At 50.5% G+C, this 24362-nt stretch overlaps 1 protein-coding gene across 3 annotated transcripts; it reads left to right on the forward strand.

Moving 5' to 3' along the window:
- Positions 1-909: 909 nt before the first annotated feature.
- BCL6 (BCL6 transcription repressor) lies at positions 910-18530 on the forward strand. Of its 3 annotated transcripts, none has more exons than XM_086843242.1 (10): positions 910-1080; positions 9761-9799; positions 10817-10984; positions 12021-12242; positions 12377-13360; positions 13969-14150; positions 15250-15417; positions 16494-16624; positions 17052-17189; positions 18075-18530. In XM_086843242.1, exons 3-10 carry the CDS (start codon positions 10824-10826, stop codon positions 18216-18218), a joined length of 2130 nt encoding a protein of 709 aa, XP_086699368.1. In that variant the 5' UTR covers positions 910-1080; positions 9761-9799; positions 10817-10823; the 3' UTR covers positions 18219-18530. The 3 variants fall into 3 exon arrangements, with proteins under 3 accessions (XP_086699368.1, XP_023804425.1, XP_023804424.1); XM_023948657.2 differs by lacking the exon at positions 910-1080 and adding an exon at positions 7127-7177; XM_023948656.2 differs by lacking the exon at positions 910-1080 and adding an exon at positions 7233-7769.
- The last annotated feature ends 5832 nt before the right edge of the window (positions 18531-24362 follow it).

A 24362-nucleotide genomic window follows, 5' to 3' on the forward strand; every position in this document is an offset into this window, starting at 1 on the left:
TATATATATACTTTTTTTTTTTTTTTTTTGTCTGGAGGATTCTGGCAGAGAAATAAAAAAGGGGAAAAAAAAAAAAAAAAAAGAAAAATAAAACCAAAAACTAATATGGGGAGTTCATGGGGAACCATCTTTAAGGAAAAAGCTTCTTCCCCCCAAGAGTAAATCCCATTGGAGCCCCTGAGCCGAGTGTGGCTGTTAGCAAAAAATTATTAAAAAAAAAAGCTGAATGAGGGAAAAAATAATTAAAGAAAAAAAGTAAAAATCCAGAACAACGCCGCTGGCTCCTGGCTTTGATCGCTGGGCTGTTTGGTTGGTTTGGGGTATTTTTTAGGGGGGGGGAGGGCTTTTTTAGAAATGCGAAAGTGACCCCCCGCCCCAAAATAAATAAATAATAAAAAATAAATATAAATAATAATTAAATATATATCAAAAAATAAACAAAAGGCGCGTTTGTTTGTTTTTTTTTCCAAGATCTCTTCGCTCGTTTTCGGAGAGGTTTAGGAGAGGAAAAAGAAAAGAAAAACAGGAAAAAAAAACACCAAAAAAAAAAAACCAACAACCCCAGAAGCGGAGGCTGGTGATGGTAGGGGGTGTGATGTGTGTTTGCACCGCCCGGAGCTGTGCCCGGGACCCCCCGTTTTCCTCTCCCGCCGCCGCCGCCGCCGCCGCTGCTCGCTCCGCGCCGCGCGCGCTGCTCCGCGCCCGCGCGCCCCCACGTCACCGACAGCACCCGCCGCCACGTGACCCTCCGCCCGGGCGCGACCACTGCCGGAGGGGGGGAACGGGGAGGGGGATGAACGGGGGGCCACACGGTGGGACCCCCGCCGCCGCCGCGGACCCCCCGGGATGCGCGCCCCCCTCTCGCCGACCCGGTTGGCGGCCCCTCCGGGGGGGCGCGCACAGCGGGAGGGGCGCGGAGCAGGGGAAGGCGCGGAGGGGGGAGGTCCGTGGCCCTCCCCATGCCGCTCGCGATGGTAGAGTCCGCAGCTCAAATTCCGAGAATTGGGCTCTGTTGATTCTTAGAACTGGGGTTCTTAGAAGTGGTGATGCAAGGAGTTTCTAGGAAAGCCCGGAGACCAGGTGATTGCTGCTTCTATTGCCGCGGCCGATTTTACCCTTTAATTCTCTCGCTCGCTTTTTTTTTTTTTTTTTTTTTTTTTTTTTTTTTTTTTTCTCTCCTTTTTTTTTTCCCTCCTCTTTCCCTCCCTGCCGCGCTCCGACGCTTGGCGCGGAGCCGCCTCTATATATTTCTACCCATTTTTTTTTCCTCTCCCTCCTCTTTCCTTGCCCCCCCTTTCCCGCTGCAGGTGCCCTTTAATTTATTTTTTTTTTATTACTATTATTATTATCATCTCAATTGAAATTTTTTTCCCTGCCTTATTTATTTATTTATTTCATTCACATACACATCCCCCCCTTTTCCCTTGCCCGCTGTCAGGCGAGAAAAAATTAAGGAAATAGGGGTGCCTGCATGTCTTTAACGCTGGGAGCGTGTCTAAGGGGAGGGGAGGGGAGCGGGGTGGGTGGGTGGGGGTGTCTCCCCTCGCCGTCCTCTCCCGGGGATTATCGGTTATCTGGGATTATTGGCTTTCCCGCACGCGTGACGGCCGGGTGGGGACGGGGGGACGGCGGCGGCTCCTCTCTGCACCTGCAGCCGCTCCGCGGGCGCAGGACGGCGGCGAGCGCTGGCGGCCGCCGGGCTTGTGGCGTGACTCGGGGTCCGCTCTCAATGGCTGGATCCTTCGCTCGGGGTGTGTTATTTTTCTTTGCCTTTTTTTTTTTTTCCCTAATTTTTTTTCTTTTTATATAAAATTTTTCTCTCTGGTTTTTGGGGTGGTTTTTTTGGGGTTTGGTTTTTTTTTTTGTGGTGTGTGCGTGTTGTGTCGCTGTTGTCGTTTCGCCGCCGCGGAGCGGGGCTGGCGGCGGAGCGGGGGCTCGGCGGCACCGGGCACCGGCCTTTCCGTGCCAGCCCCCATTTCTCTCTGATTCTGTTATTAAAGCATTATTATTATTATTATTGTTATTCCGTCCCCGGCGCAACCGCGAAAGGGATGGTGCGTTTTGCAACCTGTGGCGGGGCTGCGCCGTGATCTGTCAAGCCCCGGGCTAAGAGCGGGCGGTGATGGAGAAGACTTGCGGCATTTCCCTGCCCGGGGAAGGGGGGAGCCCGCGGGGAGGCTCGGCCGGCGGCGGCTGCCGGCCCCGGAGCAGCGCGGAGCGCCGGGACCGCGCTCGCCTCGACGGTGCGTGCGGGGCCGCTGCCCGCCGGGAACACAGCCCCGATGCACAACTCGGGAAGGGGCAAAAGTGTACCAAGCGACTCTGAATATCATGCGTAGGGCTGAAAATAATAATAATAATAACAACAACAACATCACCACCACCCGCGGGGAGGAGCGGACGTCCCCCGCCGGGAGGAAGGCGGCGGGCGGGGGAAGCGAAGCGAGGGATGCGAGGGACGGGGTCCGGGGCGCGATGCGTGCGGAGCCCCCCGCTGCCCCCAGCGCAGCCCTTGCCCTGTGTTTACTACCGCGGCGGACTTGGCGTGGGGACAGGCGCTCGTAAATCTGCCGGCGGCAGCCGCGGGGCTGGCCCCCGGCCACACGCTATTCCTGGAGCGAGCGGCCGCGCAGCCCCCGCGCCGCTGCGCCCCCGAAACCGCCCAGAGCGGACGGGCAAGAGAGAGAGAGAGAGAGACAGCCCTCTGTTTTGCTTTGTTGCGGGGTTTTAATTGTTTTTATTGGGTGCGTGATCTTGTGTGCGCGTATATATATATATATTTATTTTTAATTTTTTTTTTTTTTTTTAAGCTTCCCCCTCCCCCCCTTTAAAAATAAAAGGCAAAACAAAACCGAAAAAGCCCAACTTTGTTATGAAAACTTTCGTGGTCGGACGGCAGCGACCTCTCCCGGCCGCCCCCCTCCCCCCCGCCGTCCCCCCCGCCTGTAGTTTGCAAAGTCACAGTATGAAATGTTATGAAATCACCTCTTGGGAAGGAGGGAAACAGAAAGCAAGGCGTTTGTTTAGAAAAATCCGCGGCAGCCTCTCAGATGTGCCTAAAAAGCTGCCTTTGACCCCCCTGTTGCATTTCCAGGGAAGAGGCAAATCTGGGCTTAAAATCATGAGTCAAAATCAACAAAAACAAACCCGTCCCCTGTTAGTTTTTTCCACTGGCTTCAGTAGGCGCAGGATCAGTGCGAAGGGAGGCTGGGGACAGACCGAGGAGGCTCAGTGAGAAGCTGCTACATTGGTCCGACATCTGTGTCTTGGGCCGAATTCCTGCTTGTGCTAGTGGAAGTGTCAGCAGGGCCAGCTTTGGGATCAGGCCCTTATTTGATCTGGGAGTCTTGCTGATTCCTCTCCCGAGCTTTTAAATGCTTAAAAAAATATTATTTGTCATACTGTTTCAAGGATTTAAAGGATAAGAGTTTTAGGAGCAAATGCAGGCTCCTTCCTCCAGTCCTTGAAGGGGTTGCAGTTCAAAAATTGCTCTAAAAATATTTTAGGGGAATCCTCTCTTTATGTATGCATGGAGAGGCAAAACCGAAGATTGTCATTTTCTCCTAAGGGTAGGATTGCAGGTTTAAAAGCTTGCATTATAGATGGCAAACATTTTGTCCCATGAAACATCACCAAGCCATTAAAATAGTCAAAGGGTGTCTAGAAATTTTCCAGAAGAATGGATTATTACATTGTTCCAGTAAGAAAAGAGTTCATCACTTGGTGTTCGATTTTGATTGGCAAAACAGATCAAAGATCTCTTGAGATGCATTTCAATTCCAATTTCCAATCCCCCTCAGTTCTGACTGTCTGAGTCAATATTGGGAGAGGAAGTGGAGGTTAACTGGTTAGTTATTATTGCAAAGGAAGAAGTTGGAGTGAGAAGTGATTCTTATAAATCCCATCCCAAAAACAAAACAACAACAACAAAAAAAAATCTGTCAGAAGTCTTTGTGACACTTTTTAGACATCCCTGTTTGCAGTGCAGGGAGGATTCAGCCGGCTGTTGGATGGTACAAAAATAAACCTAGCAGAAACATTAAGTTTTTCAAAACAAGGCTGGAAAAGCTCATAAAAATAATGTTGCTCAGACGCGTTTTAAGAGAAACAGAATTACATCGACAAAATTATATGTTTTCCAGGTTTGGTTGGGGTGTTTTATTTTCCAAGGGGAAAAATTGGTCCTGCAGCAAAGCGAACTGGTGCCATCTAGTGTCACCTCCCGCCGCTCCGCGCGGGGCTGGCAGCCTCGGGAGAGTGGGAACATGTTTATTAACTGCTCGTTAAAAAAAGAAAAAAAAAAAAAAAATGCTTGCCAGCTTGGAGGAAGGTGGCAGAGGAAACTCTGGATGCCACTGAACTTACTTAAGGAGCCTAATTGGAAACAAACCGAGTGCTTATTAAAGTCACTGACATTTCCATATGGAGTTCTCTCTGGGTCTGGTCATGAAATCACATGTGAAAATCTTTCCGAGTTGTGGTGTTAATCTGTCCTTGAATTTTTGCCTAATTTAGGATGTATTGTAAATCCTTGCTTTTTTGCTTTTTTTCTTCTTTTTTTTTTTTTTTTTTCCCTTGGGCAGGGAAAGCTTTCAGCCTCCAACTGCAGCAGCCCAATATGAATTTGTAGGAATAGTGGTTGGGTTTGGAGCAGATTTTTTTTCTTAGTAAACAGTAACATTATCCTCAAAACCCTATATAAATACAGGTGGTATAACTTTGTGTGCCAGTCCTGTGTGGTAGAACTGTCCTCTCATTTTATTTGGATTCTCCACAAGAAAGAAAACCTTTTGCAAAGTCTATAGATTAATAAAATAAGCTCTAATCAGCAAATGCATTTCTCAGTGTGCAACTTATGTAGCTTCATACATTTATGGTGTTAAGGTTGAAGAACTGTTTCATGCCTGTTTTAGTCTGTATGCTGTAATACCTGGGCTGGGAACTTCACTCCAAGAGCTTTTACTGGTTCGGCTGGAGTCTGAAATGTTGTTTTCATTTTTCTGAGAAGTTGGCAAAATCTAAACTTGGTGGAAAGTTGCTTGTGTGCTCATAACCTCTTGCTCCATTTTATAGTAGCATGGGAGTCTATAAACAGGAGCCTTGTATGCCGAGTGCCTGTATTCTCTAGATCTATTTTTAAACCATTCTTCTGTTTGGCAAAAAGTGACACTTGGTTTCCATGTTTACAGCAGGCATTGGCAAACCTCAGGAGTTCACAGTTTGCAGTTTGGTTAGATCAGTATCCAAAAGTCAGCATCTGACCAGTAAGCTCCTTCAGACTGCAAATTTAGACTGCAAATGTAGTCCTCCTTTTTCCTTGTTTTTTTGTTGTTTTTTTTTTCTTTTTAAAATCCAAGCTAGATCTTATGTGTTAGCATCACTGCAGGATCTGGCAGCCAAAAGACACACACCCCTAAATTGGAGCGTCTAGTCTTCAGGACTGCTTTATTCTCAGTATTATCAGAGAAGCTTCCCATCTAAAACAGAGAGAGAATTAGGGGCATTTGCAAGAGGGGTAGGAAATTTTTGATCTATACTGTTTTTCTTCCCCTCTTTCTCCTCGTCAGTTGCTGCCTTTGGTCTGTGTGCCAGGTTCCCATGGGGAATGTTGGACCCCCGTTTATGGAGGAGAGTGCTTGAGACAAGCACACTGCAGGGCAGGGGGTTCTGAATGGGTCCTGAAGAAGGTGTCCTGTAGGACTAGATACCCTTTGAAATGCATGTTCTTAAATCTGTTTGTCTAAATATAGGGGCAGGGGGGTGTCTCTGCCCTGGCCAAGGCACCCCAAGCTGTGCATGTGTCTCATCTCATCCAGGCGGGATGCCAGAGCAGTTCCTTACTGCCAGAAGGAGCTGTGCCACCCTCAGCCCCAGGAGTACAGAGATGGGGAGAGTCAGGTGCCAGCTGGTAATTTTCTGTCCCAGTTCGGGCTAGGGATGATCAGACACCTCCTTGGAGCCCAGCAGGGCCAGGGACCCAGCTCAGCTGCTGGGGACACCCGGCTGCGGCTGCATCCTGCTCTCGGGTCGGCATCTCTGTGCAGGGCTCTGTGTTGGCAGGGCACGGAGTCCGTCTTCTGTTCTCTGGAGTAGCTCCCTAGATTTCAGCCAGGACACATGGTTCCTGCCTTCCCTTGAAAAATTAATGTGCCAGATTGCTTGGGGTCGTTTGAAATGCTGAGGAAGGCTCGACTCCTTGCTTCCCAAGGGCACGTGCTGCCTCTGCCTCACAGCCAGAGCTTGGCTCCGTAGAGGACAGGGGAGTCCTCTTTAGTAGGAAAACATTGGAGGCAGTTTTAGCGTGCTCACCCCCTCCCTCCTCTGCATTTTCTTCTGCAAAGACCAAAACAATGTGGAGACTTGAGCTGGGCCAGCTTTCAAGGGCAATCCTTTAAACCCTCTTTTGAAGTATGAACTATAAAGTTCCCTGCGGCGCTCGAGAAAATATGCAGTTTTCCTGGTTCCAAATGCTGATAATAAACCCATCCAGATAATGTATTGCATTTCCTAGAAACATTTGTTTGCTGGCAGGAAATTGGATCAGATTGAGACCGCTCGATAGAGCGAGTGCAATCCGCTCACGGAAGGGTACGGTGGAAAATACGACAGGGCTTGCAATAGTGATGCTGCTTTTGATCTGTGCTGACGCTGTGGACTTCTCTCAGTCTCTTCATGGGTTATTATTAACCCAGCCACGTTTTGGCCTAGACACTAACCAGAAGCTACTAAACTAATAAAACTCTGCTGTGACAACTAAAGGACACTCGGTGCCCCTGGATTGCGTGGTATCAGAAAGCTGAGCTGGGCACTTCCACACCCACAGCCAAAAGCATCTTCTTCACCATGGCGTGTAGCACCCATGGCTGTGCTGGGGGAGCCACCCACACCTCACCTCATTTTCTTGGTTGTTCCCCAGATCCCTGTTCAGGAGAAATCAGGCGTTCCTTGGCAGGGTGGAGAGGCAGCTGGCAGCACACCCTGGCAGGCAGTGGGGATGTTCCCATGGGGCTGGGACCCTGCAGGGTGCAGGGACTGGGGAGGAGGAGGGCAGGATGGAGCTTCCCCTGGGCGGGCAGTTTCAGAACACTGTGTGGGATGAGGCTGTGGGGAAGGAAGACTTCACCCAGCCACCCCTCTAAGGTGCTGTGAGTGAGTCGGCGCTGCAGGCTCTGGAGGGGTAGGAGATTGGGGCCCAGGGAGGGGGAATGTTTGATGGCCTCCTCCCTGCCTATGTGGCTGGGGGTGGGAGAAGGGCTAACACCACCCTGTACAAAGAAGGGTAAGGGAGCAAGGAGTTCCGGAGTTCCCACCGGAGCACAGAGTGGGAGGAGGATGGATGAAAAGGGATTCCCTCTGACTGGGAGAGTAGATCAATGGAGAGGCATGGCAGAAAAAGGGATTGGAAGTCCCTGGTTCTCGCCTCTGCCTTAGGGTGAGCAAAGAGGGTCTCCCCTTTGCATGGGGTTGAACTGAAAGATGTTCCCCCACACAAAGGTACACTCTCCCTGTGCTCACGGAGCTGCAGGGAAGGCAGAGCCAGCTCTGGGCTCCTTTCCAGGAATGGGTTTTCTCGGGGAGGTGCCAGGAGGGAAGGGCTGTTCCCTGAACCGCTGGGGCAGACCCATTGCCTTCCTGGAAGGCAACAGCAGTGACTGTCCCGTGTGGCCACCCCCAAAATGGGCCCTGCGCCTGTTCCAGACCTTCCTCTATGGGCACAGCCAGCCCTGGCACACAGCCTCGAGCCCTGCCGGAGAGCCCACACCTGCAAGGTACTGGACAGGAAAACTGGAGGTGGGGGTGTGGGATGATGTGGCTCCCAGCTGAGCCTGGAGGAGCCTTATGGGATTTGAGGGGGTTTTAGATGGCAAAGACCATGCTTGGCTGCAGTGGTTTTTTCTGCTCCCCATCACTGGTCTGTGGTCCTTGTTGCCATCCCATTGTCTCTGGTCGGAGTATCCTCCCATGCTGGGGTACAGAGCTAGTGCTGTGTGGGGACTGGAAGGGGCAGGGTTAACCCAACTCAGCACAGGAAGGGGAAGGAACATCCCTTTCCCTCTGCATGCCCGCATCCTGCAGCCAGGAGCTGCTCGGGATGCACCTGCCCGGCTCTTGGGGCTGTGGATGTTGCAGCAGCTCTGTGCTGGGAGGGATAATTTGGAAGGGTGGGGAGGGGGCTGTGCTGGCATCCAGCTCTGGGAGAGAAGCTGGGCATCCCCCCTGGCAGTGCTGTGCCCTCACTGTGGATAAGGGGATTTGTCGACAGTAGCAGCTTCTCACATGACGCTCACGGGTACAGAGTTCATCTGGCTGTTTGTAACTTTGTTGGTTTACAAGTGGGTCACCTCCTCACCTCTGTGACACTGAGGTGACTCCCCAGAGCCTGGCAGAGTGTGTCTGCCACTGTGGCTGAGGTTGGGGTGCCAGCCAGCTGCCCAAGCACACACATCAGCTCATGTGGGCACAGGGATGTGCGCTGGGCTCCTTGCAGGGCGCTGCGAGTCCCTTGGCTTGCAATTGACGGTAGTGAGTGGCTGGCAGTGAGTGTGTACAGAAAGGTCAGATCTGCAGTATTTGGGAAATGAGTCACTTTTTGTATGTGCATGAAGTTTTAAAGCTGGCCAAGCCCAGAGTGGCACTGAAGATTTGTGTTTGATGGCTGGAATAAAGCTGTAAGACACCCTCTGGGTTTTGAGCTTGATACCTTGCTTTAAATCTCATCTCTTCATCCCCGTGGCTCTGGGGATGGGAGCGGAGCTTGGGCTCCAGACCTGCACATCAACCAAAAGGGAGAGGGAAGGCAACACTTGAAAATCCCTTGTCTCACAGGGATTATTGGGCTTCCCACAATTGCCTGGCAGTTTTAACAATCTGAGGTTGGTCCTCAAAATAGTGTGATGAAGGTCTTGGGGTTTGTTGGCTCGTCTCTTTATTTTGCTTCTACTTGCTGAGGCAGCTGTTTGAGGACCTTCTTCCAGCATTGGTGCCAAGTCAATAGGGTTTGGTTCTAAGTAAATTTTGGAGGATTAGTATGAGTTCTGGAAGGCAATTAGCTCCTGGGTTTCCTTGCTGTTCTGTCCCAGCTACATTGCTGTACCTGGAGACAGAGCTTGTGGTTTAAGGGAAGGCTTTGGCAGTAGAAAGGGGAAGGGACATTTGTTCTGCATCCTCATTGTCTCCACCGCTGGCTTCCTATGCAGTCCTGGCCAAGTGACTTTGGTATTTGATGCCTATATCCTCCCAGATCTGTTCAGCAAACCCATCCCAGGGCGTTTTCACCAGTGTTAGGAGCGTGTGGGTTCCTGAGCAGAATGGCAGCAGATGTTTGTGTGTATATCATACCTGTTAACAAGGTGCTGGGAGTATGGCATGAGTCTTGAATGCTGCACTGGACAGGAATTCAGTCTTGGCAGGGGAAGAGTTATCTCCAAAAGAAGTGGTGAGAAAATTCTTGCTTGACTTCCCTTCCCCACCTGCCTTTAAGTTCCTGAGTCATGGAAATGAAAATCTCCTTGGCATACGCCCATGGTTTGGGCTAGAGGGTGTGGAAGAAGCTATGATTGGATTCTCAAAGCCTGTGATTGTGATAAGAACATACTGTACCGGAAGAAACAAATGTTAACCTTACTGGAGAGTGGAAGGTTTGTTATCTCTAGCTTTTATCCAACTGATACTTGAGCGAAATAGCAGCCTTGTGACCTGCCGCAGCCAATTCATAATTACCAGCTAATGTGGTGTTTGTTTTCTTGTGATTTATTTATAGGTTTGAAAGAAACTTTTGGACTGTGAATTGAGGCATTGGGTATGTAAATTTAAATTTTGTGCTTTCCCTCCTAATCTCTCTCCCTCTTTCCTTAATGCAATGTTTCATTAGACCCAGCTGGAATTTGTTTTTGGGAGAGCAGCTGCTCTGTAGAAACTACTGTACATTCATGTGCCACTGGGGAAGGAGGAGCCAGGATTGTGGGAGGGGTTTGACCGTGGAAGACTTTGACACCAAGGGTGCACATTCCAGCCCAAACCTCAGGGAGACCTGGGCCATCCTGGGTGCTGGTTGGGAGGACACCTCTGATATGGGTCAACAGGCATTGTGTTGGGGGAAGGCTTCATGTTCCTAGACTAACCCAAACCTTGCTCATGGGGAGGGATTGGGCCATGGTGTGGGTAGCAGCCCAGCAGGTTAGATGAGTTCTACTCCTCACCAGTTAATTAGGAAACTGTGGACAGGTCTTCTCCAGAGTGACCACCACTTGGGAGTAGGAAAGTAGTTTCCTGGGTGAGGGCTGGTATTCCACTGTGGGCTGGATTTTCCAGATGTTGAAACTTCATTCAACTTCAGTTGGGACCTTAAGGCTTGTTTTGATTCCTGTGGCTGGATTTACAGCCAGGCATCACACAGGTGAGGAGGATGGCTCCTGAGGGAGGTTGGAAAGCTAGAAGCTATGCTGGAAACGTCGTGGAGATGAGCCTGAGTGGGCGGAGTGGACTGGGGTGTGGCTGCCATGGGTGAGGCAGAGAGAAAGAGGAGATGGTTGGCTAATCCTCAGGAGGGTCTGATTGCCTTCACCCACCAGCTTGGTGGGTGGGATGAGACGTGCCAGGTCTCGCTGTCAGCCCAGGGACCTCACTAGGCAGCCTGGCAAGAGTTTGGTGTGGTGCAGGACTGTTTGTCTTGGGACCGAAGAGCTGGTGCTGCACCTACCAGGAGCAATTTGCCATTTGAGCATGTCCCAGAGCAGCAGCTGTCTCTTCCCTGGGTTTAGGGTACTTGCCTGGCTGTTCTCCATTCTCATCTTCCTCTGATGCTTCTGTCTCACAGACTCAAGATGGCCTCGCCGGCAGACAGCTGCATCCAGTTCACCCGCCACGCCAGCGACGTTCTCCTCAATCTCAACCGCCTTAGAAGCCGGGATATCCTGACTGATGTTGTCATCATCGTGAACCGGGAGCAGTTTAGAGCCCACAAAACAGTCCTGATGGCCTGCAGGTGAGAACAGGGTCCTTCCCTGGCTCCCTCCTTTGCTCTTTCAGCCTTTGGTCTCCAGAAGCACTGCTGCAGTCCTGTGCGGGCTCATGGGATTCCTGGGGAATCAGAGGCAGAGAAGCAGAACTGAGAGGGGCTGCCATGAAATTTGTATCTGTAATGGGATTAGAGCTGAGAGTGCTGCCCTCACCTCTCTCCTTGTGTACCCACCTCTGCCCACACACAGCCCCTGGAGGCCAACAGCAGCTGTGAGGCACATCCCTGAAGGCAAAGCACAAATGTCCCACAGGGACAGGATGGGACAGGGAGGGCTGGATGTTCACTGGGGTGAATGGGTCCTCTGTAACTGAGTTGTCCCCTGCCACTGCTATTTTTAGAGCTATTCCTCCCTGGATTCCAAACTGCTGTCTGAACCCACCCTAGCTGATGAATTTTTTTTCTTTTTTTTAAAAAACCTGATGGGGTCTGAAATCCCTTTCCAGCCCCTAAGATGGCTGGAATTGCTTCCCAATGAATGCTAATTAATATCCCACCATTGCCCAGTTGAATTACAGCAAATGCCTTCCAGGTTATCTTGCTGACATGGTGCAAATATTTCAAAAAGCCAAGCTTTGACTATTAAAATGTCTGAAAAATGTTTTTCCAACGTTTCTCCTTTTATATTTTTCTGGTTTAAGACTGTGTGGATGCCCCAAGAGGCTTCTGAAAGAAATGAGTCATAGTGGGAAGGGGATGGTGGTAAGCACAACAATGGAAAAAAAAACAAAAAAGCTGGGGAATTACTAAATGGAGGCAGTGGGGAGTTGTTGAGCAGGTGAGATGTAAAAGCAGGCTGTTCCAGTTGGGAAAAGCACAGAAGACGCTTACTAAGCTGAGAAACCAAGCTTGATAATAAGGGGGAAGCTCAGGGAATTCTGTAATTGCCTCCTCCTCCCTTCCTATTCACGAACCCCTCTGTACTCAAGGATTTAATACAAAATCTCCTTTTTGCCTTTGAATTGTCATGACACTTATCCTCTCTACTGTCTCTGTTCTGCAGTGGCCTCTTCTACAGCATCTTCACTGACCAGCTCAAGTGCAACTTGAATGTCATCAACCTGGATCCTGAAATTAACCCTGAGGGGTTTTGCATCCTCTTGGACTTCATGTACACCTCCCGCCTGAACTTGAGGGAGAACAATATCATGGCTGTGATGGCCACAGCACTCTACCTGCAGATGGAGCACGTGGTTGACACCTGCCGAAGGTTTGTCAAGTCTAGGTGAGTGCAGTCTTTTTCGAAGAGCCTGGGACTGTGCGTTTGGGTGGGCAGGGGAAGAACTGACAAAGTATCTGCAGATGTATCTTTATGGGCTGAAAATTACTTTGTCTCCCTGCTGTTTTCCCCGATTCCAGTGAAGCAGAGATGGTGTCTGCTGTGAAGACCCCAAGGGAAGAGTTTTTGGCTGGACGGATGCTGGGCCACCCAGAGGTGATGGCTTATCGGAGCAGAGATGTCTCAGAGAACGGCTTGCCTCTTCAAAACGGGTCCCTCTGCAATGGGAGGGCCTTTGCACCTGGCTTGATCAACAGTTTGTCTGGATCCCCCATTTCCTACCATGGATACAGCCCTCTCCCTCTGAACAGCTTCCTAGTGGATGATGAATTGCGGGAGATGAGGATGCCTCTCTCTGAACTCTCAAGGGCAGGTGCCTTCCCCAAGGAGAGGATCCTGCCGTGCGACAGCTCCAGGACAATCCCCACTGAGTACGTGAGAACCATTACCGACATCTCTGCCAACATGTGCCACGCTACCATCTATGCTCCAAAAGAAGGTGCTGCTGAAGAAGCCAGGAGTGACATGCACTACAGCGTGGCCTCTGGGCCCAAACCTGTCATCCCTTCAGTCCGGAACAATCCCTACTTCCCTTGTGATAAAGTGGCCAAAGAGGAGGAGCGGACCTCTTCGGAGGACGAGATCAGCCAGCACTTTGAGCCCACCAACACGCCCCTGGACCGCAAGGGACTCATCAGCCCTCAGAGCCCACAGAAGTCAGACTGCCAGCCCAACTCACCAACTGAGTCCAGCAGCAGCAAGAATGCCCGTATCGGTCAGAACTCCAGCTCCCTCTTCACCAAGAGCCCCACAGACCCCAAAGCCTGCAACTGGAAGAAGTACAAGTTCATTGTCCTCAACTCCCTCAACCAGAACGCCAAGCAAGACAGCGCTGACCAGAACGAGATGGGAACCCTCTCTCCTCGCACCTACGTGCCCATGTCCACTTGCCAGCAGTCCATGGAGCCAGAGCATCTCAATGTGCAGTCCCCCACCAAGATAAGCGTGAATGGTGAAGACTCTACTATCCCACAAGCGAGCAGACTCAACAATATTGTTAACAGGTGAGAAGACTTCCACCCCCCATGCTGCTCCCCCCCGAGAAACAGGACTTCCTGAATGTTGGTGAGGGTTTGGAAGTGTGAGATGCCTGTAGCATTGGGCTGGAAAGTCCTGTCATGAGCAGGTTGGAGCCCCTGCATTTCGTGGAGGGCTGCCAGTGACACCGAGTGCCCACCGTCCCTGCTGTAGTGGTGCCAGCATGGACCAGCGGAAGAACTGGGAACACTGGGTTGTGAATCCCTGGGTAACTTTGGCAGCTCTGGATGATTTCTGGAGCCTGGATTTGCCTAGCCTGTGTTTCCACCAGACTTCCTATGCCTCACGCTTTTTGTTGGCTGTAGGCATTGGAACGGCCAAAGTATCAGGGAACAATATGCTATCCTCTGGACCTGGATGTTCCTAAAGACATTTGAGGTCATTTGGTGATGAACATTTGAAGGTTTGAGGCTTAAGGACCTGTTGTTGATCAGGGCTATGCTGTGCAGCTCACCACAAAGATGTCCCCATAAAACGTGTGTCCCTTGTGTGGGGAGGGGTGCAAAGAAGGGTCAGGTACCTCCAGCACAGCAAGGGCCATCTCACGGCTCTGTACACGGCTCTCCTTCCACAGGTCCCGGGACGGGTCCCCTCGGAGCAGCGAAGGACAGTCCCCTCTGTACATGCATTCATCAAAGTGCAGCTCCTGTGGCTGCCAGTCCCCACAACATACTGAGATGTGCCTTCATACCCCTGGCTCAAACTTTGGAGAAGAGATGGGGGAAACCCAGTCTGAATACTCTGACTCCAGCTGTGGTAAGTCTTGCATCCGTGGTTGTCTTTTTCAACCAGCAGGTGGGCTGTGCAACGCTGGGACCCATCACTGAGTGCCCTGTAATCAAACACACAGTCAGACCTGTCCCAGATGCTGGTGGATTCCACAGTGCTTTATAGCCCCCTCTTAACTGTCTGTCCAGCTGTGTGCATGCGTGTGAGGGACACGTGCACATGGGAATTGCTGCCTTCCTCCCCTTCCCCAGCACCATCCAGATACCTTGTGCAGGGAGTTAGTCACCTGCTGCAGATCTGGCAGGTAAGCACAGGAAACAAGTGCACCCCACCCCACCAGAACCACAGGAGAACAAGCCTGACAGATGTAATGACCCGTAATGGGGATTGGGCAAGCTGGCATGTCTCATGCATCCGTCATGATATCTTTATTATCAGGGAGCCCGGTGTGCACATCTGGGGAAATGCAGATAATGAGGCTTGCAATCTTGTTGCAAAACCCCAGAAGCCCAAAGAGAGGTATCTGTGCACTCATCTGCCTGTAGCTGAAGGAAGGGGAATGCAGCATTGCCACCTGTAGCTTGGGCAGAGATCCAAGGAGGGAACCTCACTGTGGTAACACTCAACACAACATTTAAGAGTTGGGCATCCTCCTACTGGGGGAACCTGCCTTGTGATTTGGGTGATGATCATCTTCCCAAGCTCAAGGCAGACCTCTGTACCTGTAAAGGTTAAAGACCTCTAAAGGTGCAGGAGTTGCTCCAGAGCTGAGCATCCTTCAGAGGATGCCTGATACCTGAGTGCTTCCATGGACCTCTTCAAAAGCTGTCCAGGTGACATGCTGACTTCTTGGAAGCAGCCTGTGCATCACTAAAAGAGAGAGAAAGCTCTCAACCAGAGCTCGTGATGACTTTGCTCTCAAACCATGCATGTTGTCGCTGTATGCACCAGGCCAGGAGGCAACAGAACGCTGCAAGCACAACTGAACATGAACACCTGCACTTGGCTGCTTGTTGCAACACTTGCTCTGGCTACCCCTCTCCTCCATCCCAAATCCATCCCATAGCCTATCCAGAAGGTGACCCATGCACTGTCCATCTGATTGCTCCTCTCTCTGCTCTCCCAGAGAACGGAGCCTTCTTCTGCAATGAGTGTGACTGCCGGTTCTCCGAGGAGGCCTCTCTCAAGAGACATTCTCTGCAAGTCCACAGTGACAAGCCCTACAAGTGTGACCGCTGCCAGGCCTCCTTTCGCTACAAGGGGAACCTCGCCAGCCACAAAACCGTCCACACAGGTACAGTGTTGGCTATGGGGACAGCTTTGGGGAAGGCTGTGGGTTGCTGAGCATGTGGGTGTTTATGGCTGGGTTTGTGCCTGCTGCAGCATCCTCTGCTTTGTGTCATGAGCTGTCCCTGATGGGAAGAGCAAGGTGTTTTACTTGGCACTGCCAGGGTGCCCTTGGACAGAGCACCAAACCTGGGAATGGAGGAGGTACCTGCCCTTGCAGCAGGGGTAGAACTCAACCTCCTTTGCTGTAAATCACTGGGCACCTCTGTTTTTAAAGGCATGGTGCAAAATTCATAACTGGGAGCAAATGCATGGCCTCGGGTAACTTTGTGGTAGACGTAAGCAAAAAAAATATAAAATTTAAAAATAGTCAAAAGAACATTTAGAGAGAAGTCTGAGATTAATTTTTACATCCTAGAAATCCAGGTCACATCTAGCTTGGCATAAACTCTGCTGATGGGAAAAATCTGTGAATGGACGGACTCTGTGAATCAGCACAATGAAAGCTGAGAAAGGAGGAGGATATTAAGGGTTTAGTCATTTGCTGACAAACCTAGGGCTTATTTTATTTCATGCTTTTAATGCTTAACATGTCAACAGCCAGTTCACAAGGTGGGGAGGGGAAGTCTGGGCTGACGATTGTGCTGCTACGTTGAATTAGACCCAAATTCCCACAGTTTGAGCTGAGCTCCAGGAAGGCTGTGCAGGGGACTAAGACAATACAAGTACCAGGGCAGTGTTCAAGGGTGCTTACTGAGAGCTGTAGGGAGATGTAGGTGCCAGCTGCTGTTCCAGGGTCAGGAGGAACAATGCTGTTAATCCTTGCTGGCAGAGCTGCCTGACTTCCTCTCTTGCCCTGAAGGCTTCAGCTCCCAGTCCAGAAGAGAAAAGCTGCCTCCTGAGCTCACCCTGCTCTGTAGACACCCTGCCCAATGTGGTTTGTCCACAGCCATCTCCAAAAGGGACAGGAGTCAGGGATAGTGCTTCATGCCATGGGGTCTGGTGCCTGAAGAGACTCAATTCTGGGGAGCACCATGTATCCTGAGCACACCTGTATCTAATCCCTCACCCTTTCTTCTGCAGGAGAGAAGCCGTACCGCTGCAACATCTGTGGGGCACAGTTCAACCGACCAGCCAACCTGAAAACCCACACACGCATCCACTCTGGGGAGAAACCCTACAAGTGTGAGACTTGTGGGGCCAGATTTGTCCAGGTAGTGTGTCTCTGGGACCTGCAGTGCCTGGGGAGGTGGTACATGGTTAGATCTTCTGCCCAAGACCAGCAGATCTTCACCACCAAGGCTGGTGATGCCTCAAGGGCAGGGAGGAGGCTGATGGTGGCCCAGCTTGCTACCTTGGGCAGCTGTTCCCATGGTGTTGTGGGATAAATACGGAACTTAAGGTCCGAGGGGACAATTTGGCTTAGTAAGGAAGCCTGACTGCTGGTTGTAGCTATTCTGCTCCATTTTGTCTTAAGGACTGGAGGTACCAGAGCTCAGACACATGGCCCTGAGTCCCAGCTATAACCCAATAGACCAAAAGAACTGTCTGGGCAGAACCCCATTCCCACAGGGATACCCTTGCTCCCAGTGGGATGCTGTCCTCCCTGGGGCTGTCCTGACCCAGAGCTGCTCTCTGCAGGTGGCCCACCTCCGTGCTCACGTGCTCATTCACACCGGGGAGAAGCCGTACCCCTGTGAGATCTGCGGCACACGCTTCCGGCACCTGCAGACCCTCAAAAGTCACCTTCGAATCCACACAGGAGAGAAACCGTATCATGTGAGTGGCTCTGCTTCTTTTGGTGGTGGGGAATCTCAGCTTGGGATGGGGGAAAGTGCTGCCAAGCCTTGGGGGCTGGGAAGACACAAGGGCACTCGCATGGGCTGGTTGCAGCATCCTAATGCCCTTTGCCAGCCTCATGAGGCACCAAGGTCACATCCCTGCTTCTCGTGCCCCATCTCCCTCCTGGGCATTAGCTGATGCTGATGTGGTGTTTTTTCAGGCGTGGCTGTGTTGGAAACACTGACATGCAGCCCAAGCTGGGTGCATCTCAGTTGCTCTTTTCTTCCACCCCATCTGGAAGAAGGTCACACTTCTTCAAATAGCTATGGCTTAGATTACAGCTGCGTGTGTTGTGTGGGGATGGGGAAAAGGAGCAGACAGCCTGGCCTGAGCTCCCCTCTGATGGTGATAATCGCACCCAGCAGGCAGTCTGCCTTGCTTGCAGCCCTGTGGGCTCCCAGCTCCTCACTGGGGCTTTCCTGCCTTTCACCATCTGCTAGAAAGGGAATCCGAGCAGGGCTTGGCATCCAAACATCCTGGAGCCATCCAGCTTGGCAGAGGTCAAAAGCAGCTCCAGAAATAGCCCTGTATCTGGTTTGATCACCTCGATATGGAGCTCGGTGCTATGTCGGTCAGAGCCAGAGTCAGTTCCCGAGGGACTTTGCTCTTTGTGCATCCCATAAACCAAGATACGCTGCTGAAAGCCTGGGCTGGGTGCCCCCGGGTGCTGCTCCTCCCGCCACGCTCCCGCTTTTCCCCCGGCCCACCTGTACAGTGGCTGCAGCATCCTGGGGCCCTGGTGGAGAGGAGGCATTAGGGTGCCCCGAGGGGAGGAGGTGTCCCCCAGCACGGAGTTTCACAGCCTGTCTCTTTGCCCCGCAGTGTGAGAAGTGTAACCTGCATTTCCGCCACAAAAGCCAGCTGCGGCTCCACCTGCGGCAGAAGCACGGGGCCATCACCAACACCAAGGTGCAGTACCGCATCTCGGCCAGCGAGGTGCCTCCGGAGCTCCCCAAAGCCTGCTGAAGGATTTCCCGGGAGGAGCTTGTCTTCGGGGAGAAGCTGTCCAAAGGATACTTGCAACACTTTAAAAGGAGAGAGAAAAAAAAATAAAATAAAATAAAAAAAAGGAGAGAGAGAAAGAAAAAATATTCATCACATGATGGAGTGCCTCTAAACCCATAGTACAGATAGGTGGAAAAAACATTAGAAATTTAAAAAAAAAAAAATTACAAATACACGGGTTTTATTTTTCCCAGTTATGTGAAACAAAAAGAAAAAAATAAAATTATTCAGATCTTACTGTATATAAAACATTAAAAAAATTTAAAATAGTCATTTTAAATGTCTGTGCAGTGGAGTGTTGATAAACTCTGGAGTCTAACCTTCACAGCCTTTGCCGTTTGAAGATGAGGAATGTAATGTTGATTTATGGGAACAGATTTTTTTCTTTTGTATGCAAAATGTGTGTTCTTTTAAAGAGAAAGTATGCTATTAAAGAGAGGGCTTTAACTTTTTTAACCAAAGGTGAAGGAATCTATGGCAGAGTTGTAAATATATATAGATATAAATATATAAATATATATATAAAATAAATATATATAGACCTTTAAAAAAGCTATATTAAAAATATATAAAATGCATTAAAGGCTCAGTTGGACTCTGCAGGCAGAAGCCACTCTGAGAATCTTTATTATGATAGAGCACTTAAGGAGATATTTTAAAGTATTGCATCTGTACAAGTAAGAAAATATTTTGTCTAAATGCATCAGTGTATTTGTATTTTTTTGCAAGTGAAGGTTTACAATTTACAAAAAAGTGTGTATTAAACCAACAAAGCTGCAGAAGGAATTTAAAATAATAATAAAGTGTAATTTTTTTGTTCTAGTTCTCAGTCTGTATATATGTAAAATGTGGTTTCGCACGGTGCCTTTCTTTTCAATGGAAGTTTTCAGTGTATGGACTATATTGAGCTCAGTTTCTTCAAGGTACAGCCTGATGTTGCAAAAGGAGTTTTGGTGGAACTCTCTAGTGGGGGAATGTTTTATTTTTTTTGTTTTGTTTTGGATTCTTTTTTTTTTTGTCTTATTTTACATGCTTGTGTTATAAACAATCTCGGGAGACAGGGTTTGGGCTGTGTCTAAACTGCATTAATGCGTTCTGTAAAATATAGCTGTACAAATAAAAGAATAAAATGAAGAAAAGTGACGTATGATGGAGTGAGAGGTCTGTTCTTGCCTGTCCTTCTCCGTAAGCACCTTTGAAGCCTGGCTGGTGCCTGGGGCAGGGGCTGAGCATCCCGAGCCCTGCTGTGAGCTCTTGGCTTGCTGTGGCTCTGGGCCTGTGTTGAAGGCAGGGGCCTCTTTCAGCCTGGAGTGGCCAGAGGTGGTCTCTGTCAGGAGCTCTGAGCAGGACTCAAGTTTGCTCTGGATCCTGGTGGGGACGGTGCTGCCCCCATTGGTACTGAGAGCCAGCAGGAACAGGGCAGAGGCTGGGAGAGACCTTTGCTCACCAGCCCAGGGACAGTTCCAGATGGCTGAGAAGTTATTTATATTTCCTGGAATCCAGTGCTCTTGCCAGAATTGCTCAGGGAAGATGACTGCCTGCTGCTCCTCTCTTTTCAGAGCCTGGGATGGGAGGGCCTGCTGTTCTGCCTGCCTTGTGGGATGGTTCAGGGGAGCAGGGTCTGTAACCCCATCCAGGACCTCACTGGCCTAGAGCATCTCTGTTTCCAGCTGCTGCACGCTGGCTTTGGGCCAGAGCTGCAACAGCCCAGCCTGAAGGAGTCCCTGGGCTGGTCCTGGTGGGGAGAGGAGCTGCTTTGCTCTGTTTGGGTGGCTGTGGTGTGCTGGGAGAAGCTCTGAGTGCCCGGGCCTGAGCTCTGTGCAGGCAGCCCAGCAGCTCTGTTCTGCTCCTCTGCTTTCAGAGCACCGAAGAGCCTCACACAGAGTTTCTCTGAGTTACACAGACAGGACTGGCTGGAACCAGCCCTGGTGTGGAGCCCAGCCACAGCTCAGCACGGCACGGGGTGGGGTCTGAGTTTCATTTTGAGTTTAGTTGATTCATGGCTAACTTTGTCTCGGGGCTTGCCAGATGATTCACAGTGGGGAGACTTGGAAGCACCAGCAGGAAGGGGCAGGCCTGGCTGTTTGCAGGGTCAGGAGGGGCTGCACTTAGGAGGAGCTGGAGATGAAGAGAAGGATGTGTTTTTCAACACCATGGGACAGGGGTGGATGTGAGACAGCCAAAGCAGCCTTGCATGGGAGGAAAATGCCAAGGGGGGGGAGCCAATTTTCAGTTTTGCAGCATCCTTGCTGCTCTGACTTGGCCTTCTGATGGTGATAGCAGGCTGAGACAACTACTGCTGACATTATCTGAACATTTTTAGGGCCAGGAACTATGAAGATGCTTTTGGGCCCCATCAGGGGAATTAAGGTGACCAATAACAGCAATGGTATTTTAAGAGAAGTCTCTCCTGAGGAATTATCTCACTTAGCATAGCCTCAGGGTCTGGACAGGCTGCTGACCTGGATGGAGTAGCTGGTATTCATCTTTGTGAGCTTGCGGCTTTTAGGTCTGCTGTTCTTCCTTATAACATCTTTGAGCTCTTGCTTTATGTGCTCATCTAAAGGCAATGCAGTTGCCTATTCCTGTTTGCCTCTAAATAAACACATTGTTTCAGGCTGAAAGTTAAACTCTTTAACTTCTACTCTGGTTTTGCCAAACCTCTACCTGGAGTTCTGTGTCCAGCTCTGCAGCTCCCAACGCAAGGAAGACCTGTTGGAATTAATCCAGACCACTAAGCTGGTTGCAGGGTTGGATCATGTCTTCAGTGAAGACAGGCAGAGAGAATTGAGGCTGTTCAGCTAGGAGAAGGTTCCAGGGAGACCTTAGAGCACCTTACAGTGCCTAAAGGGAGCCCACAAGAGAGTTGGAGAAGAACTTTTCACCAGGACATGTAGTGATAGCACAAGGGGGAATGGCCTTTAGCTGAAAGGAGGTAGATTTGGATTAAATATTAGGAAAACATTCTTACCCATGGTGGTGGTGAGGCACTGGAACAGGTTGCCCAGAGAAACTGTGGATGTCAAATCCATGGAAGTGTCCAAGGCCAGGCTGGTTGAGGCCTTGAGTAACTGTAATTAGTGGAAGGTGTCTCTGGCCGTGGCAAGGGGATATGATCTTTAATATCCCATCCAACACAAGCCATTCTATGATTTTTCTGACACCCAGCTCCTCTGGCTTGTCCCCCAGCAGACCAGATCTGCTGCCATGTGAAGAAACCCCACAAAAAGGCGAGGGCTGAGCAATGAACTGGAGCCAGCTTCTCTCTCCTCCTGTTTGATCTGGCTGGGCAGGATGGCTGCCTGGCAGTCTGTGGCAAGTGCCTGCTTGTGTTTCACAAAGTGACGTCTTCCCAAGAATCCTTCTGGGCAAGAGCCTATTTTTCACCCTTGAGGCTGCCATGAGTCCTCACCAACTTCCTTGTGTTAGACACAGGGTGGTGGAAAAATGACCACAAATGGAGCATTGCCTGAGTGTTGACAACAGCAAAATCTTGCTTTCCCACCTTGTTCCCTCACTTGCTTTCCCTTTCTACCTTTCTCTGGTGGGTTTTTAATGTTTAGTAAAGCTGGCTGTCCTCACAACAGGGTTTTGACACACATACTCTCATCTGACACACATATTTAGGTTTCTCCCCTCCCTGCCAGGACCTGGTTGCCTTTTTGCTCACCTCCTCTCTGGTTACTGCACTTGTCCCTTTTGGAAGTGGCTGGGCTGGGCTGACAGCTCCACTTGCCCCAGACAAGCAGCTGTGCAGCCACGACCTCTATTTCCCATTGACCTGCTCAGCTGCACTTACAAAATAAATACTGTATTTTCCCAGAACATGGTTTCCTCCTCCTGACGGATTTATTTTTTTTTAAACAGTGATGTCATGGCTTTTCCAGGCAGTTCAGCCGAAGCGATAGCAACCCGCGGTCAGAGGCCTGCAGGATCTGGCACGGATAGTGTTTGGAGAGGCAAGGGAGCCGTGACACCCAGAGCTGCCCTGCACCTGCTCTGTGCCTGCTTTCTACCCACTAACAGCACTCAGCTGCCCAGCCCTGCCAGCGTGGGCACTGCCCTCGGAAAACCCAGCTTCAGGGACAGGCTGGCACTCAGAGGGAACCACCAAGCCTGTGAAATGGCTGGCTGCCAGGAAGGCTCAGCGTGGGGATGGGGATTCGGGCTCCAGGGGAGTGAGCAGGGCTAGGGGAGGGGGGGTTTTATGTCTTTTGGCAGCTCTGATGGGCGATCCCCGGGGCCGGGGCGCTGCGCTGCATTCTGCCGAGGCTGCACAAGAGGGCAGTGGAAGATGGAGTTTAGACAGACAGTCCTGGAATTATGGAGCGGTTTGGGATGGAAGGGACTTTAAAAATCATCCACTTCCAACGGTGGACAGGGATACTTTCTACAAGATCGGGTTGTTCAAAGCCTTATCCAGCCTGCTCTTCCAGGTGTGGAGCATTGGCAGCTTCTGTAGGTCACCCATTCCTCACCACCCTCACAGTAAAGAATTACTTCCTTATATCTAACATAAATTAACCCTATTTCAGTTTAAAGCCATTTCTCTTTGTCCTGTCCCTGCATAGCCTTGAAAAAAAGTCCATTGTCGGCTTTCTAGGATCCTGTTTAAGTACTGGGAGGTGCTATAAGGTCTCCTCAGAGCCTTTTCCAGGCTGAACAGAGATGGTGTTAATGAGGAGAGTTATACAGAGAGATAAGACAAAGCCCTGTATTATTTCCTGATTTTGTGTGCTCAACCATCTGTACCCATCATCTCTTTCCTTATGATAATAATCGGTCACAGCTCAGGCCAGCGTCTCTCTGTATGGTCCCAAACACAGCCCTGACTCCTGGCAGCCACTGCAGTGGTACAGGTAAATACCCTGGTCTTTAACTCTCATATTATACCTGGTATATAACTCTTAGCTCAGCCTGTTCAACTTTGTTTTTGCACATGCTTGTGTTGATCTTTCCCTTGTCTTTCCCATGCTTTTCCCTTCTCTTTTCTCTTCCCTCTCCCTTTTCCCTTCAAGGCAGCTGCTATCAGTCCTGTGGATGCCATGGCAGTACCCTAGGTGGCTGAGACTGGGAATAAATCTCAGGTAGCAGCATAAGAAATCCTAAACACAGCTCAGGGTCTTAGACAGAGATATTTCAAAAATTAGGTACTAGAATTCTACCTCTGTGAACATCCACAGCCTGACTGCCTTCCCTCTTTACTATTGGAGCAGAAATCCCAGAGGCTTGTAATTAATGGAGAGACAAATCCTTTCAGTTCTGTGCCCAAGTTTTAATATAAAAACAGAAACCTTTCAGGGCTGTTGTAAGCCCGTGTACAACCCCAACATTGCTGCTGTCTCTGTGCCCCATTCCAGGGATACATGGTACCATTCAGCCAGAGGCTCCCTCCCTTATTGAGCTCCTGCTTTTTTATTATCACTCAGGCATGACTGACTACTCTTTCTCCACTCATCTGGATCTCCTGAGGCAGGAACCTGCTCTGTTAGATTTCCAAGCTGCTAGAGCTGTGGGGCTGTAGCCACAGCACCAGCTGCATGTCCAGGGGCAGAGCAGGGAATGTCACCGCGATCCCTAGATCACCGCGCAGCCCTACCAGCTTCCGTGCCAGAATATAAAGAAAAGCGGCGTTCCCTGCTGGCAAGGCAGCGATCCAGGGCAGAACTGTCCCTCTGGTGAAAGCAGAGGCGAGTGCGGAGGGTGCTGGGCAGGGGGCAGCGAGGGAGGTGCGAGGGGAGCGGCTGGAGGCTGCGGTGGCAGCAGAGGGCACGCTGGGCTGCCGAGCGCACTCAGCCTGTGCGCCCGGAGCCGGGCACTGCTGCACCGCTCCGGCCCGGCCGCGGGGCTGCAAGCTGGGGCTGAGGAACCACTCACAGGAATTCGATGCAATTCAATCGTCTGCAAAGCCACATGCCCTGCAGCGCTGCGGCAGAAAGAAACAGAATTGCCTTTGCCACAGCCGAGCGGATGATGGATTTATCTGGCTGGAGATTGAGTGCAAAGAAATTCAGAGCACACGGATCCCAGAGAGGAGCTGGGGGAAGGGGAGATGGTAAATCAATCTGCAGCTCACTCACTGCTCCATGCCTGTACCACTCATGA

This window comes from Cyanistes caeruleus, chromosome 10 (assembly GCF_971803275.1).
Source record: "Cyanistes caeruleus chromosome 10, bCyaCae1.hap1.1, whole genome shotgun sequence".
Classification (NCBI taxonomy): domain Eukaryota; kingdom Metazoa; phylum Chordata; class Aves; order Passeriformes; family Paridae; genus Cyanistes; species Cyanistes caeruleus.

Bases quoted from the DNA above. Each gene is read 5' to 3' on its own strand.
- BCL6 (XM_086843242.1), top strand. From the start codon at position 10,824: ATGGCCTCGCCGGCAGACAGCTGCATCCAGTTCACCCGCCACGCCAGC. The intron at 12,243-12,376 runs GTGAGTGCAGTC...CCCCGATTCCAG, and splicing joins CGAAGGTTTGTCAAGTCTAG to TGAAGCAGAGATGGTGTCTG. The intron at 14,151-15,249 runs GTAAGTCTTGCA...CTGCTCTCCCAG, and splicing joins ATACTCTGACTCCAGCTGTG to AGAACGGAGCCTTCTTCTGC.